Raw genomic sequence first — 20,622 nt, 5'->3', positions numbered from 1 at the left:
CTGTTTTTAATATACAAGGCTTAGTCAGAAATTAATGCAATTTTTATTTGCAATACTTTCTGACTTCCTCTTGTATTGCAATATATTATTTCATATCAGTATTGAGCAGAAATACAATAGTTTTTCCCTGTCTTTCAGAAACATTTTTCACACTTAGAATCGTCAAAGCATGTAATAAATTAGTCATGTCCATTGTTAGCTATCAGGGCACTGCATCCTTCAAAAATTCCATGCTTCCTGAAATTCACAAACGCTACTTCTGGTGTACCTGTGTACCCTTTCCTTTTTATGATGCTTTCACTCTTCTCTAACTTTTTGTGTTTTATTTTGTGTATTGTGCATGTACTTCTAGCTTTCATTGCTGTCATTCTTTACTTGACTTACATAATCAGCTTTCTGTCCTCTCTTTTACCCTTTTCCAACAAGTTGTAATGTACCTGAGGACTGTATACAATAAGCTCGTTATTGCTGTTGTCATCTGATAGATTGAGATGCTTTAGCTGCATCATTTTTAGATTATTGTGTTTACATTTGCAATCATGTTTTTGTAATGTCAAAGGTGTCTTGGTTCCTGCTTTCTTTTGGAATAAAGATTCCTACAAACTTGTCTATTGATTCATTTGCTTAAAGAGATGTCTCTACTTCTCTTGTCCAGTTTCCTACCTTTACAGTAATCTTTTTCTTTTCTTTTTAAAATCTTACTATAGCAATACTATTTATCTATACTAATATCGGTGGAGGTTGTGGTAGGATAGGTAATAAAACTTCTTGCAACAAAATACATAAATAATAAATTCCACTCTTAATAATTGTCTGTTACAGATCTAGAAAATTATCAAAACAGGTCTTTATATTGGCCATTTTAATTAGGTGGAATTAATTAGTAACAGCTGAAAACTTCATCTTTGTGTTTAATTAGTTAGTTTTTTTTCCTTCCCTCATTAGTAATATTAATTGTTTATTTTCATTTTTTTAATTTTATCTTACAGAGTTGTTCTTGAAGAAGAAATCATCCATGAACATCCACCTCCCCAATACCAGAATTTAGTAATTCAACATATGGACATTGCTGAACCTCTTTCTACACTTAAACGACTTCTTGAAATCCGCCTGCAGTGTTCTCTTGCAGAACATAGTTTTTACCTCCAAGACACAATTTTGGTATTTAAGCATTTTTCATGTGTGAATTTTATCTCACTCTCTCCCTATCTCTCTCTCTCTCTCTCTCTCTCTCTCTCTCTCTCTCTCTCTCTCTCTCTCTCTCTCTCTCCTCTCTCTCTCCCTCCCCCCCTCTCTCTCTATATATATATATCATCATCATCATTTAACGTCCGCTTTCCATGCTAGCATGGGTTGGACGGTTCAACTGGGGCCTGGGGAGCCCGAAAGCTGCACCAGTCCAGTCAGATCTGGCAGTGTTTCTACAGCTGGATGCCCTTCCTAACGCCAACCACTCCGAGAGTGTAGTGGGTGATTTTATGTGCCACCGACACAGGTGCCAGACGAGGCTGGCAAACGGCCACGCTCGGATGGTGTTTTTTATGTGCCACCGACACAGGTGCCAGACGAGGCTGGCAGACGACCACACTCGGATGGTGTTTTTATGTGCCACCGACACAGGTGCCAGATGAGGCTGGCAAAACGGCCACGATCGGATGGTGCTTGTTACGTGCCCACAGCACGGAGGCCAGTCGATGCGGTACTGGCTACGGCCACGTTCGGATGGTTTTCTTGTGTGCCACGTGCCACCGGCACTGGTACCACAAGGATACAAATTCCATTGATGTTCATCTATTTTGATTTGTTTTGATTTGATTTTCACTTGCCTCAACAGGTCTTCACAAGTGTCACAAGAAGGAAGGTATGCACAGGTGGACTGACTACGTCCCAGGTAGGGGCCATGGGTTATGGCCTGACTAGTCTTGCCGGGTCTTCGGATGGTGTTTTTATGTGCCACCGACACAGGTGCTAGATGAGGCTGGCGAACGGCCACGATCGGATGGTGTTTGTCATGTGCCCACCGCACTGACTACAGCACTGATGGATTTCTTGTGTGCCACAGGCACTGGTACCACAAGATACAAATTCCATTGATGTTCATCTATTTTGTCTATTTTGATTTTGATTTGATTTGATTTTGATTTTCACTTGCCTCAACCGGTCTTCACAAGTGTCACAAGAGGAGGGTATGCACAGGTGGACTGACTAGTCTTGCCGGTCTTTGGAAGGTGTTTTTATGTGCCACCGACACAGGTGCCAGATGAGGCTGGCGAACGGCCATGATCGGATGGTGTTTGTTACGTGCCCACAGCACGGAGGCCGGTCGATGCGGAACTGGCTACGGCCACGTTCGGATGGTTCTCTTGTGTGCCACCGGCACTGGTACCACAAAGTGTGTGCCACCGGCACTGGTACCACAAAGATACAGATTCCATTGATGTTCATCTATTTTGATTTGTTTTGATTTTGATTTTGATTTTCACTTGCCTCAAAAGGTCTTCACAAGTGTCACAAGAAGGAAGGTATGCACAGGTGGACTGACTACGTCCCAGGTAGGGGCCATGGGTTATGGCCTGACTAGTCTTGCCGGGTCTTCGGATGGTGTTTTTATGTGCCACCGACACAGGTGCTAGATGAGGCTGGCGAACGGCCACGATCGGATGGTGTTTGTCATGTGCCCACAGCACGGAGGCCAGTCGATGCGGTACTGGCTACGGCCACTTTCGGATGGTTTTCTCTTGTGTGCCACCGGCACTGGTACCACAAAGATACAAATTCCATTGATGTTCATCTATTTTGATTTGTTTTGATTTGATTTTGATTTTGATTTTCACTTGCCTCAACAGGCCTTCACAAGTATCACGAAAGTTGATTACTATGGGTGGTCAGAGAGTGACCGTTGGTTTTGCACTTAAAGTGCTTAGACATAGAAGCAATTCATCAGACTCAAATGGCTGAAAGCAACATACCTCTGGTCATTTCTACCACTGATGAGTTTCCTGTAGTCATTATAGGTACATTACTGATAGGTTTACTCAATTGGTTTATTGATCAATTGAGAAAAATTGAATGACCTCTGATGAAAGTAGCATTATTTTCTTAGGTTTCCAATTTTTCTCAATTGATCAATAGACTAATTGAGTAAACCTATCACTAATGTACCTATAACAACTACTGGAAACAGCTGTAAGCCAAATATGCTCCAGTAAAGGCAAAATATGTAATGACTTATTTTTAACTTGTTTTGTGTGTGGTTAAGAAGTTTGCTCCCTAGTTACATAGTTGCAAGACTACGATGCCTTCAGCTGAGTGGGAATACAATAGAGAAAGAGGCAGCTTTAAGCTAGGAGGAGAGTTAAAGTATGATGGAAAGGGCTAGAAGAAAACATGTTTCTTGTTGCAGAGAAGCTACATAACTACTCACATTTTTAGAAGAGAGAGTAGGAGTGATCAGGAAGGAGCTGGGGAGAGAGAGAGAAAAATAGTGGGGGTGAAATGTTAGGGAGTGAGGTGGATAGCTGTTGTAAGAGTGTATAGGAGAGTCTGTATCACCACTACATCAATAAAAGACTTATAGTAATATGAAGTCATTGTTTTTATCATTAATAAAATATTTTCTTTAATAAACTTGATTACAGTTGGACAGCAGCAAAAGTTTAGTGGAGCAATGTGTTCAAGGAGAAGGAATGGTTCAAATTAACCTTGAGGTGAAATCACAACCAGGTAAATAAAAAAAAAATCCCTTTTTTTTTTAACAACTGTTTTAGTAATTAATCGCAATATATCTCCATCTCTCCACATTAATGCTTTGGGAATATCATTGCTTCCAGTTATATTTTTCTGGCTATCACTGTTTGGAGGCCATGTTTTCTAAATGACAGGCTTTGGTTTTTGGTTGGGGATAGAAAGGACATTTTAGCCAGCTTTGTAAGTTATTGGTCATAATATTGGAGATATTTTAATATTTACTTTCAAATAAATGACAACATCCAAAAATTGTTAATGATGGCAAAAATGGTTTATCTTTTAAATTCTGTTTTCAGGTACAAAACCCAAAATCAATATTTTGGATATCTTAAAACCTGCTGAAGAAGTACTTCCACCTCCCAGTTTGCCAGAACCGACTCAGACAGTTCAGCAGCCACAGGCCACAAAAGTGGTTATTCCATTGCCAGAAGAATCTGAAAATGTTACAAGATGGATTGTTGATCAAAATTTCAGGAAAGAACAAGAAAGACTTAAAATACCCCGTGGTAAGTCTTTGTTACTTTCTGGTGATATGATCTTGCTTAGCAAAAGGAGAGCCAAGTTCAATGAGGAAGTTTAGTTCTTTTGTTACCATAGTTGTGTTGGAAATTACTGCCTGTCTTTCAATTAAGTTTGAAAATAATGAAGAATTTAGTAAAATAGTTTTTTCGTTATTAAGCTAATATTTAAAACATAAATTAACATGATATTTTGATGGAAGATTTTAACTTTAAAACAGGAAATCTGCATCCTAGAATAAGGAGCAGTCTCAAAAGATTTAAAGAGAAAGTTGTAAAGATTATAATCATCCAGAGAAAAATGGATGACATAGTTCATTGCAATATTAAAGAACTAAGACCACTGTGGGCACCTGTGCTGCACCAGTCACTATATTGGCTCAATGCATGCAGTTAATTGCATTGTTATCTTTTGAATGTTGATATTGAACATGCTTCCTTTTGTTTCAGAACTGTATCCAGTTTCTATTAAATGGAACAACATACTGTAATCACAAACTACAGGGTTTGGGGCTGAGTTGTTATTGTGGAACAGCTAAGTTGTAGCTACTGCTACAATGTATTGTCAGTGTATAAAGTTGTTATTAAATATGTGTTGATGATTACTGTCAAATGTGCCTGAGAAGGACAATATCAAAGGAGGTGGTATATTTTGGGCTGCAGTCCAAAAACTGAAACAAAAGATATATATATATATATATATATATATATATATATATAGATAGATATATATATATATATATATATATATGACAAGATGCTTTCAGTTCTTGTATACCAAATCTGCTTATGAAGCTTTGGTTGGGCTAGGGCTATAGTAGAAAATTCTTGTCCATGGTGTCACACAGTGGGACTGAACCCAAGAGCACATGGTTAGGAAACAAACTTCTTAACCACCCAGCCACTCATGTGCCTAAAGTGTTGAATCAATAAAATAGCTATCACTAACATGTTAATATTAGATCAGTTAACTATATCCTTTTGCAAGAAATTAATCTTGTACAACATAAATCAGATCAAAAGCAATCATTGTTCTAACTTATTTGTGTATAATTCTAAGGTGAAGAATTATTGTGAGTTGTTTAATCATTAATTGCTACATTACCAAACGTTACCAATCCAGTGTGTGTGTATGGCTTATGAATTAATATGCATTTAGTATCACTGGGATTCCATTCTGTTACTTCCTATTGTTAGTATTGTATTGTATCTAGTTGTACTATATGTACCCTTCTGTTATTTGTAGATCCTGCTCAGTGGTCAGAAGTTCATGTCCGTCATTGGATACAGTGGGCGTGCAGAGAATTTCATTTAGAAGGAGTAGACATCAACCAGTTTCGACTAAATGGCAAACAGTTGTGTGATTTACAGCACGAAGAATTTATCAAATACATACCATTTGATAGAAACGATATATTTTGGACACATTTGGAGCTTCTAAGGAAATGTAAATTTGTTGGTAAGTACATTTTTCATTTTTTACACACCAATTTTAATACTAAATGGTAACTGGGTATTCTTTGTTTATTGTGAACCACAACTATCTTTTTTTTATCATTTTGTATACATGGTCTGATCAATAAGTATCTGGACTGTTGCCATAGTAACGAAGCTAAAGCACACAGAGTGAAGCCACTTGGCACAGACTGACCTTAAACTCTGCTGTGCATGCGCATTAAATTTTAATGTTCTAGCTCACTTCCGCTGTTTACAGCAGTGCTTGGAATGAAGGTTGTAGTGTGTGATCATTGCATTGACCATGACAGAGAAAGTTGAGCAGAGAATCTGCATCAAATTTTGCCAAAAGCTTGGTGATACCTGCTCAGAGACCTACACAAAGTTTTCAAAAATTTTTCCTCGTTCTCAACACAATCATGGAGATCTTGTGCAACTGAAACTCATTTCTTTTTGGTCAGCTGAAAGTAGTTTTGGCATAAACTTGGCAGACATTTGTCTCATACTCAAATCTTCAGTGATAATGGACTGAGCTGAACTGTAACTAATCTACACATCCTCTGATAACTCACAGGTGGTGATTCGACAATTTCCCCTCACAGCTGCATGCACATCTGTGATGTTTTTCTCAGTTCTCCTGGTTGGAGGTCTCCCAGAACATTCGTCAATATCAACATTTTTTCGGCCATCTTGGAAACGTCTGAACCACTCGTACACTTGTGTGCAGCTCATACACCTTCTGTAACTTTGCATAGGCCTCTGAGCAGGTATTGCCATGACAACTTTCTCTGTCATAGTCAATGCAATGATCAAACGCTACACACCTTCCTCCTAAGCTATTCTGTAAACAGTGGAAGTGAGCTAAAACGTTAAAACTTAGTGCACAGGCACAGCAGTTCAAGGTCAGTCGGTACCAAACAGCTTCACTCGGCATGCTTTAGCTTTGTTACTATGGCAACAGTTCAGATAATTATTGATCAGACTTCATATATATGTGAACATGTGCATATATGCATGAGAGTGTGTATGTGTGTGTAGATATATCTTTGGTCCCCTTGATTACTTGTCATCTTTCTAACACTAGTCCTTCTTATCTCACCTCTCTGTTGTATCACTCACCTGTCTATCACCCTATGTCACTGTCACCCATGTCTTTATCACACCTTTATCACTCATAACTCTAACACTCATACCTATTGTTCATCTCTTGATCACTTTTCTTCTCCTCACTGTACTATGCTAGTGATGTGACTAAGAATAATAACAGATTCTTTAGTTCACTGTATATTGCTTCTAGTGCAATAAGGTATGTCACCAGATATATCTGATCTCTCTAAGTACACTATCTCTCCCTCTCTTATCCTTGTTAACCAACCTTTCTCACCTGCTTTACACACACACATATGTACCGTATTTGACGGCATATTAGACACACCCTCATTTCAGCAGGTCAAATTCAGGAAAAAAAGTTTTAAGTGTATTTAAGCATATATTGTTGAAAGCAGTCTAGCAGCACATTACAAAAGCAGAAAACATTGCTGTATAAAAGCAAGCATACAAAAGGAAAGCATACAAATTACAATAGTAATCATCTTTAATCATCTTTTTAACCAGAAAACTCTTCATCATCTTCTACACCAGAAAAGTCTTCATCATCTTCATCACTACTGCTGAAATCACTGTCTTCAAATAATGCATCATCTTCTGTGCCATCAAGGACATTGCTAATGCCACACTTCTTAAAAGCCTTCACAATGATTTCAGGCCTAACATCATCCCAAGATTTCTTCACCCACTCACACACTTCAGCAATGGTGGGCCGCTTCATTCTTCCTGTGGGTGTGAGGGCATGATGTGGCTCTGCCATCCACTTGTTCCAATGTTCACGCATGTTCTGCTTAAATGGCTTATTCACAGACACATCTAAAGGCTGCAATTGGCTCGTCAGTCCACCAGGAATGACAACTAACTGCGTTTTCAATTCTCCCACCCTTTTTTTAATGGCTTCAGTTCTATGTGCTCTAAACTGATCCCAAACCAGAAGAGAAATTTTCTTAATAGTCCACTAGGACGCCTTGACCATATATTTTGTAACCACAGTTTCATTCCATTTTCGTCCATCCAGCCTTTTTCGTGAACATGAACTAGTACATCTCTTGGAATTTTATCCTTAGGCTGAGTTTTTCTCTTAAATATCAAAAGAGGTGGCAGTTTTATGCCATCAGCACAACAGGCCAGAGCTACTGTATAGTGGGTCTTTTCGTGGCCAGTGGTTTTTATCGAAACCGTTTTAGACCCTTTGACACTCACATCCTGTTGGATGGTACATCAAATGTGAGTGGAACTTCGTCCATATTCTCTATTTGGCCCAGTTCAAAACAAGTTTTCTTTCTTGCATTTATAACAAATCTATGAAAATCTAATATTTTTTCTTCATAATCAGCAGGCATTTTTTGAGCAATGGATGTTTTTGTACGCATTGATAAACCCTTCCGTTTCATAAACCTGTAACACCAACCTTCTGTTCCTGCAAAGTTCTGTATCCCTCGTTGTTCTGCTACTCTTATGGCCTCATGAATTATCATTTTGGTAGATACACTTCTCCCTGAGTTTCTCTCATCAAGCACCCACGTTTTTATATCATCCTCAAGTTCTGGCCAATGTGGGGCTGGGCAACGAAGGTTATGTTTACCTTTCTGTGCTCTCATCAGCTGCTCTTCTTGCTGTCGCCAGACACGTATCATTTTTTTCTGTAGGTGGTGGCCCAAAAACCCTTGCTGCTGCTCTATTTCCATGCTCCTTGGCATAATCTACCACTCGTAGTTTGTAGGAGATTTTGTAGCTTGATCTTTTTGCTGCCATAGCTGTGAGGGTGCTTGTACTGTTGTAGTGTGTTTCGTTATGATCATAAACTTTGTTGTGCCAAGATATCCAACCTACCTCCGTATATACACGAACTCGCAACGATCATGTATATTCCGTAGTTTTACTCCTCACTGTCAGATGGCATCGAGTTAGGGTTCCGATCAGCTGTTATTAGTAAATGTGTGTCATGGATCGCAGCCTAACAATTTACGGTAGATTGCTTTGATTTTTACGATAATTCGTATTTTAAAGTAATAATAATAATAATAATACTAGCAAATAAATAATGATGCATGAGTACGGAAAATATCATTAAGGCGTTAGCGTAGGTAGAAATACTTATCGTAAGCTAGGTTAGTGAGCGTCTGGGAGAAGATTAGCCTACGGGAGGGTCTTGACTTTGCATATTAGACGCAGGGCGATTTTTTTTGAGCCAAATTTTTTGGAAAAAAGTGCGTCCTATATGCCGGTATATATATATATATATATATATATATATATATATATATTTATTTATTTAACCCTCTGTCATATGTAATGCTTATTTATTCACATCGTTTGGAATTCATTATATCTTATTCCTTCAAAATTTCCATGATGTGAAAGTTTATTTTTTAGAATGACATTGTAGAATAGATGTATAAAACTAGAACTGACTGGTTTGAACCAGGTAGACTATTTGGGCCAAACATAGCCTGTTTAAATACTAAAGGGTTAAGAGACATATTCCCATACACTCTACCTATATCCCTCACTGACTATTGAGTATTGACATCCATCACTCACTCACACCATTTATTCTCGTCTTGTCATCCCTCTCGCCCCTACCATCTCTAGTGCTGGTTCCACAATATAATGTACCAAGTTGACTCTATTAAGTGTAGGGTTTTGAGAACCTTTTCATTTTGTTGGAGTTGCAACAACCTCTCTAGTGCTGGTGTCATGATAAAGTGCACCCAATATACTCTGCATTATGTCCGTCTCTACATGCTGAGTTCAAATTCCAGCAAGGTTGACTTTATCTTTCATCCTTTTAGGGTTGATTAAATAAGTACCAGTTGAGCACTGGGGTTAATGTAATTGACTTGTCCCCTCCCCAAAACTGCTGACCTTGTACCAAAATTTGAAACCAATATACTTTGTAAAGTGGTTGCTGTCAGAAAGGACACACAGCCATAGAAACAACACTGAAAATGAAATGTTCAAGCAAGATGTTGTCTCTCGATCTGTCCACCCTATTCCCGGCCAGCATGGTAAACAGATGTAAAATAAAAAAGGCATTTTGTTGTTTATTTAATTGAATTTATAGACTATTGCCATTAACAGTTGTTTTCTGTGTTCTATTACAGCTGTTCTCCAACAACCAACTCCACATGCTATTACCACTATAACAGTTTCAACATCAGATGGTCATTCAGGTAAAAAAAACACATTCAGATTTTTAATTTCTTTATTAATTAGATGTTAATTAAACACACATACACAGTCAAACTGGTAATATTTATTTTGTAGCAAAATCAAATTATTTGATTGAATATATTTTTCTCTTTACTAATGATGTGTTTGTTTTGAAAGAGATAGTTAATAAATACTTATTTACATATTTCTTGCTGCTCCTACATTTGTAATTTAACAATATTTCTCACTGTTAAAAACTCAACCATGAAGTAACTGTAGGACCTGTTTGTTAATTAGGCAGACGACACTATAATACACACACATACACTTACATATATATATATATTTATATTATATTAAGGGTACTACTATTCGTAGATACCACACGCTAAAGAGGGACCAATGCGGTCAAAACTACTAAAATAAACAAAATTTTACCGAATGCAAAACTTCAAAGCAAATCATTTAAAAAAAGAATTTAGTTACATATCACCTGTGATTTCGCAATTAATGCAGAATATGCATTGTATGTTCATCAGTGCTACAAACTCAAGATATATAAGAAAAAACATAACGTTACAAGCTCGATAGCCAACCGTAGAATTCGTCGTAGCATGTACGAATGTTTATCTTTACATATCTATGAAAATGGCGGGCTTATTCGCAATGCATTTCGGTAACAAATTGCTTACTTGGAATAAAAATTCAGTATTGAACTATTCCGGTGAAAAATATAAATTAACAATTGAGGATAAAATCTTTAAAAGAAATTATCACTAGTTAGCGTGAAAAACCTCGTAAGAGAAAAAATCCGTAAATTTTTCCACTTTGAAAATATTTATTTATATTATATACAATTGTTAATATATATATATATATATATTATATATATATATATATATATATATATATATATAAACAAAAATGAGCAATATAGACAAATACAGATATATCAAAAACCATACAGCAAATTCCTGATTTATTTAAGTTATCTCTGCCTCCAGAGAATGTATCATAATCACCAAATTGCAATTAAATGGAACTGGTTTTAATTGCAATTTGGTAATTATGACACATTCTCTGGAGACAGATAATTTTAATAAATCAAGAATTTGCTGTATAGTATGAGATATACCAGTTCCACTTGAGAAGGGGGAGATAATCTCAAGATTGACATACCATTAAGGAATAGAACTGGCTTATTTTTTGGAGATAAGAGAACAGGTGTGGATATGTTTCAGGCTCAGTTGCCATTATCAGTAAGACAATTGTCCAACCTTTAACTCCAGTAGCCAAGAGGCTTATAATTATACAAAAAAAAAAGAATAGAACACATATATGGCCTTGATGATTTGCATAATTTAAACAAATATATGCTGAGATGAATAACTCACAATGGTCAGTGGTATGTATTTGAACAACATAGAAAAATATAGGTAAATCAAATACTATAGAACATAAATTCTTGATTTATATTTAAATCATCTCTGCTTCTAGAGGATGCATCGTAGTATGTGTATGATGAATATATATACATCATCATCATCATTTAACATCCCTCTTCCATGCATGCAGTCAATCTCTAGATCATTATCTTCAGTCTTGATTACATTGTTATCCATTTCACTTTCATCAACAACTTAAATGTCGTCACTGTTGAGTGGAGGGAATTTTTTTTGGTGACCTGACATTGACTTCAGTGATTCAATGAAACATTAAAAATTTTAGTAAAGGATTATAAGTTTTGTATAACAAAAATTGTTGTGCCTTACATTACTATAGATAGACATACATTTGTGTAGTACATTTTATGTACATAAAACTGTATACATACACAACACAACAAAGGCAAAAATAAAGAACATAATTTTAACCTTTTCTTCATTATTCCTATTTCATTAACTCTCTTAATATATTCCTATAAATGCAGAACACTCACCCTCATTACTAAAAGTTAACCTAGTGTTGATAGACATATTTACAGATGTAACTACATTCACACATGGTTTACTTTGATTTTTCAATACTCTCATCATCTTCTTGAAGACTGTACTAGTAATGATAAATATACATGGTGGGTCTATTTGTATGTTTCTTTTTCTGACAGGTGGAAAAATTCTTAGTAAGACGCCACGACCTCGATTAACTAGGATTACAGGTGAAGAAAGGATTACACCTGGTAATAGAACAGGTAAGCAGGATAAAATATTTTTATGACCATAAGTTTAATGTAAATCAGTCACTCAGTTTCATGTGAAGATTGATATTTATCTGTATCACCATCATCATTGTTTTAATGCCCGTTTTTCGATGCTTGCATGGGTCAGATGGAATTTGTTGAGGCAGATTTTCTATGGCTAGATGCCTTTCTTATTGCCAGCCTTCACCTGTTTCCAAGCAAGGTAATATTTCACCATGGCTGGACATGTTTTTCATGAAAGATTGGAGGCAAGCACCACTTACATGATGGTGATGCTTGTATACAATCATTATGTGATGTCAGGACAAGGGTACATACAAACACATATGCACGTGTACACACACATGCATGCGTGCACACACAGATAATGGTCTTCTTTCTGTTTCTGTCTTCCAAATACATTTGGAAATTAAGCTCAGGCCTATAGTAGAAAGCACTTGCCCAAGATCCTCTGCAGCAGGTCTGAACTTGCAAACATGTGGTTGGGAAGTAAGCTTTTTGACTACATGTCTGAAAATATAACTGGTAATGAGAAGTTTTCTTATATCAGATGTGGTTATTAAGAATCAGACAATTATTATTAATGTTTTATTGTTGTTCATTCTGTAGGCAACAACGGTCAGATTCAATTATGGCAGTTCTTATTGGAGCTGTTAACTGACAAGGAATATCGAGAGATTATCCAGTGGGTTGGAGATGACGGAGAATTCAAATTACACAATCCTGAGATGGTGGCTCAGCTGTGGGGCCAGCGTAAAAACAAACCAACCATGAACTATGAGAAACTAAGTCGTGCTCTACGGTACTATTATGATGGAGACATGATTGCAAAGGTAGGTTATGGCGTTGGTTTGTTTTTAATTGTTATTATAACATGCAGATTGTTAAAAACATCAGTAAATTTCAAGGGACATAACTATGTTGGTGATCTCTTAGATTACATGATTACAATTGATCAAATAATGAGATTATTGTATTAAATGGATTGATAGTTTTATAGCAATAAAGAAAGAAAGGGGTAAAAAAACAAGTAATGAAATATATCCAGACTAGATGATGTGATTGGACCTATCAGGCAAAGTTGATCTCAGTGGGATATGAATTCGGAGCTTAAAATGTCCATAACTAAATACCAGAAACTGTTTTGTGTGTCACCAATTCACCAATCTTACCTTTCGTTATGTTTCATGTGTCCTGCTTACCTTTGATACCAAAGTCTCAGGGCATTAATTCGTATACCTCTACTAATATGAAAATAACTCAGTTTCGTGTTATTTTTATTCTGTCTGAAAGTATCTTAAAGTTAATTAATCATCATGAGCATGGAGAAAAGCAAAAAGCAAAATAACCAATGATGTACATATTCATTCTTAATACATTTCAAGCAGATTCAAATGTGGATAGAATATGCTAAATACTGTTGTATTTTGTCTATGGGGAACAACTTCTTTTAGACAGTGTGTGTTTATAATACACTCAATTCATTAAGATAACAGACTCTGAGATATTGTGGTGTTTCGACTTGGTTGTGTCTCTTCAGTCAAAACTACCCTGGACATCATCTTTGTCTATATCCTTAAAATCTATTATTCTAATTAAACATTATATCGGTCCTGGTTTAAACAGCAAGTTCTTTGATTAGGGAATATCAAACAATGAACTATATTTACCATATTTAAATGTGATCAACCTTGATTGATTAATTGGTGTACAAATATGGGGGTGGGGCAGGTTTGAATTAATAGGGAGAAAAGTGAAATGGTATTGTTATTAACAGCAAAATAATGCTGGAAGAATAGAGATAACAAGCTGACTCCATGGATATTTCGTGGTTTCATGAAAAACAATCACCAGTGTGGTATTAAATCCTTAAAAATGTTTTAGCCCGAAGGCCGCAGCCATGCTAGGGCACCACCGCTGAAACTTCTTATTTATAAGTAGTATATATACTATATATGATAATTACTCTTTTACTTGTTTCAGTCATTTGACTGCGGCCATGCTAGAGCACCGCCTTTAGTCAAGCAAATCGACCCCGAGACTTATTCTTTGTAAGCCCAGTACTTATTCTATCGGTCTCTTTTGCTGACAGGGACATAAACACACCAGCATCGGTCGTCAAGCAATGCTAGAGGGACAAACACAAACATATACACACACATACATATATATATATATATATATATACATATATACGACAGGCTTCTTTCAGTTTCCATCTACCAAATCCACTCACAAGGCTTTGGTCGGCCCGAGGCTATAGCAGAAGACACTTGCCCAAGATGCCACGCAGTGGGACGACTGAACCCGGAACCATGTGGTTGGTTAGCAAGCTACTTAGACACAGCCACTCTTGTAAATAATATATACAATACTTATATATATATGTATATATATATATATATATATATATATATATATATATATGATGCAAATAATATATACAATTTTTAATTACATATACAAGGGGGTACCTAAAAGAAACCGAAATTTTGCAATGTTATTTTATTCACTTACTTTTACATGTTTACACTTTTATCGCCTTCAAAGCATAAGCCATTTGAAGCAATGCATTGGTCCAGACATGTTTTCCACTGTTCAAAACAGTCCTGAAGTAATGCCTTTTGATGTTTCATGGTTTTCTTTTCTTTGTTTTTTTTCACCTCTTTCACATCTGCAAAACAGGTGAACAGGGAGGTTTGATAAGTGGGGTCAAGCCATTTTTGGTCAGAAATTGTCTCAAATTCAAGGTGGTTGTGCCGGTGTATTGTCATGATGAAACCACCACTCTCCACTTTGCCATAGGTTGGGGTGTTTTCAACTCACCGCATCTCGCAAATGCTTCCGATCTTCCAAGTAAAATGTCTGGTTAACAGTTTGACCAGGAGGAACAAAATCTATGTGGACAATTCCTTTTGCATCGATGAAACAAATCAGCATTGTCTTGACATTGGACTTCCCTTGACGTGCTTTTTTGGGGCGTAGTGACATTGAATACTTCCATTGACTTGATTGCTGCTTCATTTTTGGACTGTAGCCATAACACTAGCTTTCATCACCAGTGGCGACCTTCAAGAAAAGGTCCAGATCAACTTCCAACTGTTCTTTCAGTTGATCTTCCATGAGCAAGCGAGGCACAAATTTTACTGCAACTCTTTTTATTCGCAATTCCTTGCTCAAAATTTGTAGGTAGGAGCTCCAGGAGACACCAATCATATCTGAACGAGGTTGGTATCAAGCAACAAGTGACCATTCCTAAAGTATGAAAACACTCGTAAATTTGTGTTTTGCTCATGAGAGTATCCTTGTAAACTGTTTGAAGCATGACAGCTGTTTCGGTCACTGTTTTCCCCAACAGAAAACAGAATTTCATGGAAGCACATTGTTCTTTTGTTTCAGCCATTGCAAAAATTGATCAACAGGGAAGAAGCAATGCAAAACAAAGATGCACTATGTGGAAGTACGACCTTTCCTGATGCTGTCAGTTGGCAGACTGATGCCTCAAGGTTATGTAAAATCGGCTTTACTGGCGGAAGCCTGAACTACAATGGGCTTGTCCCACAGAGAATGTTTCCGGTTACTTTTGTATACTCCATCATATACAACACAACGAAATAAGTCATATTAATTTAGCCAATGACTGAAACGACTGAAATAGTGTTTATTTGAGGATAAACACTATTTTTCATAAAAGTCTTCTTTTAGTTTCCACACACATGAAGACTAATGGCATATTCACATATACACATAGCCATACTCTCACTCTTTCACACACATGTACTCAGCTAATTGTCTGTGTGTGCATGTGCTAATACCACTTGTTTGAATATCTCTCTCTGTCATATGCACACCTTCCCAGATTTTTTTACACCACAAAAATTTACTTTTAACATTTCTAATAAGATAATTTGTGTGGATGTTAAAACTCCTTTAACACGTGAAATACTCAGTGTATGTGTTAGTAAATATTAGTAAAGTTAACATTTCTGGCTAAACTTATGCTCAAAGGTTTAAATTTTAAATGTAAACATTTCACAGAATCAAGGGCAGTTTTTGGTGGGTTTGTGTCAAAAAGATTAACTTATTTTTATGTTATGAATTCTTTGGTTGATTGTTTTGTTTTGTTTTTTTTTACATTTCTCTTTTTCTTGTTTAGGTTCATGGGAAACGATTTGTATACAAATTTGTGTGTGACCTCAAGATGTTGCTTGGCTATTCATCACGGGAACTCAGCAAATTGGTGCCTACAAACTGTGATAAAAAGGTACAACACATCGAAATATTGCCACAATGCGTTGAAAAAAAAGTACAACACATTACAGACAAGCCTCTATTGGCAACTATCACAATGAAACGGGTTGACCAAAAAACACAGACAGTTTAGCCCCAGTGTGACAGGGCAATCTGTAAATGGAGGACATATATATCACAGACACATTTATTTCAGACTCTATGGAAATATTTTGGTTGTTCTGTCTTGGAGGAGGTTCTTTATTTTTAATTTCTTTTCAATTTAGTTTTATACAAAAGTGAAACTACAAACTGTGTTGTTGAAATACACTAAAATCAAGTCATTTCAATCAAACTATAACCCTCCCTCATTCTCTCTTTTTCCTCACCCCATTTTCATGCATGGCGCCCCGCTCCCCACCTCTAAAATTCATTTTTTTTTTTCCTCGTAAAAAAAAATTCACATTCCCTTCTCTACTAAGGAATTCCAGTTTGACTAACCACCAATACTTGACAACATTCTCTTCTAATAACATTACTACAAAGGCTGCAGCAATTGATGCAGTCCTGCACATCAAAGAAAGACTGAAAAAAAAAATGTTTATTCAGATGCAAGATTTTTGTTTTTACATTTTTCTCTCAAAAGCCCCCCAATTTTTTTTTAGTTTTTTAAAAAATATTGTTCAATATATATATATATATATATATATTTTTATATATATATATATATATATATGCATATATATATATATATATGCATATATATATATGTACATATATATGTATATGTATATATATGTGTGTGTATATGTATATATACATGTAAGTATATATAAACACATCAATAAACTTTAAGTTGAGAGAAAGACACAAATCTAAGGAGACAAAGATTTTGTTTTTGATTGACTTCTAATGTATAAAGTTTTAAATTACATTTTTTTTTAAAATAATAAATATACTTTGATAAGTTTGCTTCCCCATCTCTTCATATAAGGTTAATAGCTGAAAGCTTGTTGATGACATCTCTATCTCTTATATCTCTCTCTTTCTCTCTAAATATTTTTTTATCAATGCAAGTCTTTCATTAAGCTATCATATTTAACGCTGACAGATCAGGAACACATCAGATCTGTGCAATATAAAAAAAAATAACATAAATAAATAGATCTGATCTCAAGATAATAGTTGAGGCATTAGCTTACTCTAAAGTTAGATGACCCCTTAATGAAATGTTAGGAGAACATTTTGATGATACCTACATATATATATATTTATATATATATAATCTGTGTGTGTGTATGTGTGTGTTATGTATAATCAATTAAAATAGTTTTTTTAATTGAATAACTATGAATATTGAAGTGATGAGCGAGCAATTTAAGGCAAGGCATGATGTCTAGCTGTAAGAACAGATTTAATAGCATTCAAATCTTTATCAAAAAGACTACTATACTTTTGTCTGCTGTTTTTGTCTTTTATCTCTTGTAAATTCTATATTTACACTGAATCACTTGTGTAAATGTGGTTCTTTCATAAAAATATAAGTTTTTTTTACATTTGCATTTCACATTGAGTATGACATTCACTATACTTTTGTAATAATACCTGTTGATTGACTTAAATCTTTTAAGCTTAATGGAAGTATTTTTCTTCAGTCCATCAAACATGACATTGGTTTTCTTCTGATATTTCTTGGAAAAATCGATAAAATATTTTATAGTTTCAAGGGGGAGGGAAAATGATTAAAAAGAATTTAAAATTTAATTCTTCTTTAGTCTGTCATGACTTTATCTTCTAAAGATAAGAAATTATAATTTAAAATGTCAGTTGCAATACTCAATAAGTTTTCTCTTTTTCAGTTCAAATTAACATTTTGGTATTTCTTAAAGAAATATTTTTTCTTTCAATTTTTTTTTAAATTTAAAAAAAAAACAACAAACACACCCCTCCTTGCCTCCCCTTTTTCTCTTCTCTTCACTCATATTCATTCTCATTTCATATTTATCAGAAAAGATTGCATAAATTTTAATCATGAATATTAAAATTTTTTAAACTACTCTGTCTTGTTGGCAAGCTATTAGAGTTTATGATGAAAACATATGTCTTATTACACACACATACAATCTGTAAGATCGTTGCAGTGTTTTAAAATTTAAAATGTATTTATGCATCTTTGTCTAGACTCAGTTTTCATATATATATATATGTGTGTGTGTGTACATGTGTATGTGCACGTGTGTGTGTGAGAGAGAGGGGAATGATACATAATGTTTGTTATATTTAAAGTAAGCAGAATTATAGGTCCAGACCTAAGGTTTCATGCAAGACTCTGTACGCTTCTAACACAATGGTGTGTGAAGTTTTGTTTTGTACATATATAAGTAGGTGATGCTGTGAGCTCATCTAGGTGTATGCACACCATTTGTCAACAAACGAGAGTGAGTAGCATGTTCTCCAGTTTGAATGTGCATCAAGTATATTCGAACTGATAATAACATCGCAATTTCACTTATCACTGCTTAGCTTTCCCCCTCCGTAATTTACTTACAGTGAGTTGTTGTATAGCGCTGCCAGTCATTATATGGTGACTGGAAAAGCATAAGAGAGGTAATATCTTAATTCAGCTTGTAGTGCCATTTGCTTAGTGTCTGTGACCGATGAGAAGATAACTACACCAAAATGTTAACATCTCACAGTCTAGGTAGGTGGCACTGTGAGCTGATCTAGGTGTATACATGTCTAGGTCTAGATCTACTTGTAAAGTGAGTGTTACTGTCATGCAAGCAGTGTTATTTGTATCCAGTCTTATGTAAAATACATGTCTGGCTATAGGGATATATTACCTTGCTTGGAAAGAGATGAAGATTGGTGACAGAAAAGGCTTTTAGAAAAGCAACAATGATGATAATAGTGATGATAACATATATCATTGTTGTTGTTAACAATCATCTTGTGATGCCAAGACATGGGTACTCACAAACACATCAATAAAAACTGAAATATATATATCTATAATTGCATACATAGAAATCTGTGTGTGTGTATATATATACACTTTTATTTATTCTTGTTTCAGTCATTTGACTGCAGCCATGCTGGATCACTGCCTTGAAGGTTTTTTGTTTGTTTTTTTTTTGTTGTTGTTTTTTCTTCTTAGTTGAACAAATTGATCCTAGGACTTATTTCTTAAGCCTAGTACTTATTGTATTGGCCACTTTTGCTAAACTGCTAAGTTACAGGATTGTTAAACACACCAATCCTGGTTGTGAAGCAGTAGTAGGGGGACAAACATACACACACATACAGGCTTCTTTCAGTTTCTGCCTACGAAATCCAGTCACAAGGCTTTGGTCAGCCGAGGCAAAGTGTCATGCGGTGGGACTGAACCCAGAACCATGTAGTTGGGAAGCAAGCTTTTTACCACACAACCACTCCTACGGCTTATGTATGTATATATATATATATATATATATATGTATATATATATATAAAATGAGGAAATGGAGAAATTTACATATAGACATCAGTTTATTCAAAGATACTCAAATCAATATAATATGGAATTCTTATCCCTACAGCCGTTTCCATAGCCAATTCAATTATACACACACTGAAATGTGTGTGTGTGTATATACAAGCATACCAGTGTCATCAAAGGTGCCAACAGTTTTATTAATGATAGAAAATGATACATCAACAATGGGATTATACAAGGAGCAAGGGGTATTTGAGGACAATTATCAGTACATTATTCTCTTCAAATCAGTTAGAAGATTTTTCTTTCTTTCAGATCCTCCATAGAAGATAAAATGCTAACACAAGAAATGAAAAGAAATGTAGCCATTGTTGCCATGTATGCAGAATAGAGCAATTTAGAAATTGTCAACTTTCTAATTGTTGCAAGATCTTTTGTACATAGTTTGTATCTAGTTGGAATGTTTCAACTGTATTAAAGAGAACAAAAAACATTCTAAACATTCAGATACTATAAAAACACTGCAGTACATTCAACAGGATCAAAACATATTTGTGATGATGGTGGAAAAGTAATGAGGACTATCAGCAAAGAACTTTGTCAGAACAGACAAGAACTCTGGTGCTTGAGGACATTCAATACAAATTGTGTGTACTGAGGAGGCTATTTCGTGTCTGCAAAAGTACAGGAAAATCGTGTGACTCATGTCAAGTGTTTGCTTAAAATCAAAACCC

The 20,622-nt window shown here is 35.5% G+C and overlaps 1 protein-coding gene across 2 annotated transcripts in view; it reads left to right on the top strand.

Moving 5' to 3' along the window:
* The window catches only part of LOC115211646 (GA-binding protein alpha chain), a 52,252-nt gene extending 35,301 nt beyond the window's left edge, over positions 1-16,951 (top strand). For both annotated transcript variants that reach the window (XM_029780280.2, XM_029780281.2), the window contains exons 3-10: positions 990-1,161; positions 3,639-3,723; positions 4,044-4,253; positions 5,512-5,724; positions 9,935-10,003; positions 12,091-12,174; positions 12,793-13,016; positions 16,340-16,951. In XM_029780280.2, the coding sequence (XP_029636140.1) occupies positions 990-1,161; positions 3,639-3,723; positions 4,044-4,253; positions 5,512-5,724; positions 9,935-10,003; positions 12,091-12,174; positions 12,793-13,016; positions 16,340-16,567 (1,285 nt within the window). In that variant the 3' untranslated portion in view covers positions 16,568-16,951. The remainder of the gene's footprint in view (positions 1-989; positions 1,162-3,638; positions 3,724-4,043; positions 4,254-5,511; positions 5,725-9,934; positions 10,004-12,090; positions 12,175-12,792; positions 13,017-16,339) is intronic.
* Positions 16,952-20,622: the final 3,671 nt, after the last annotated feature.

Source organism: Octopus sinensis, linkage group LG5 (genome assembly GCF_006345805.1).
Source record: "Octopus sinensis linkage group LG5, ASM634580v1, whole genome shotgun sequence".
Classification (NCBI taxonomy): Eukaryota; Metazoa; Mollusca; class Cephalopoda; order Octopoda; family Octopodidae; genus Octopus; species Octopus sinensis.
Note: the sequence above shows the minus strand (reverse complement) of the source record. Positions and strands in the feature narration are given on the sequence as shown.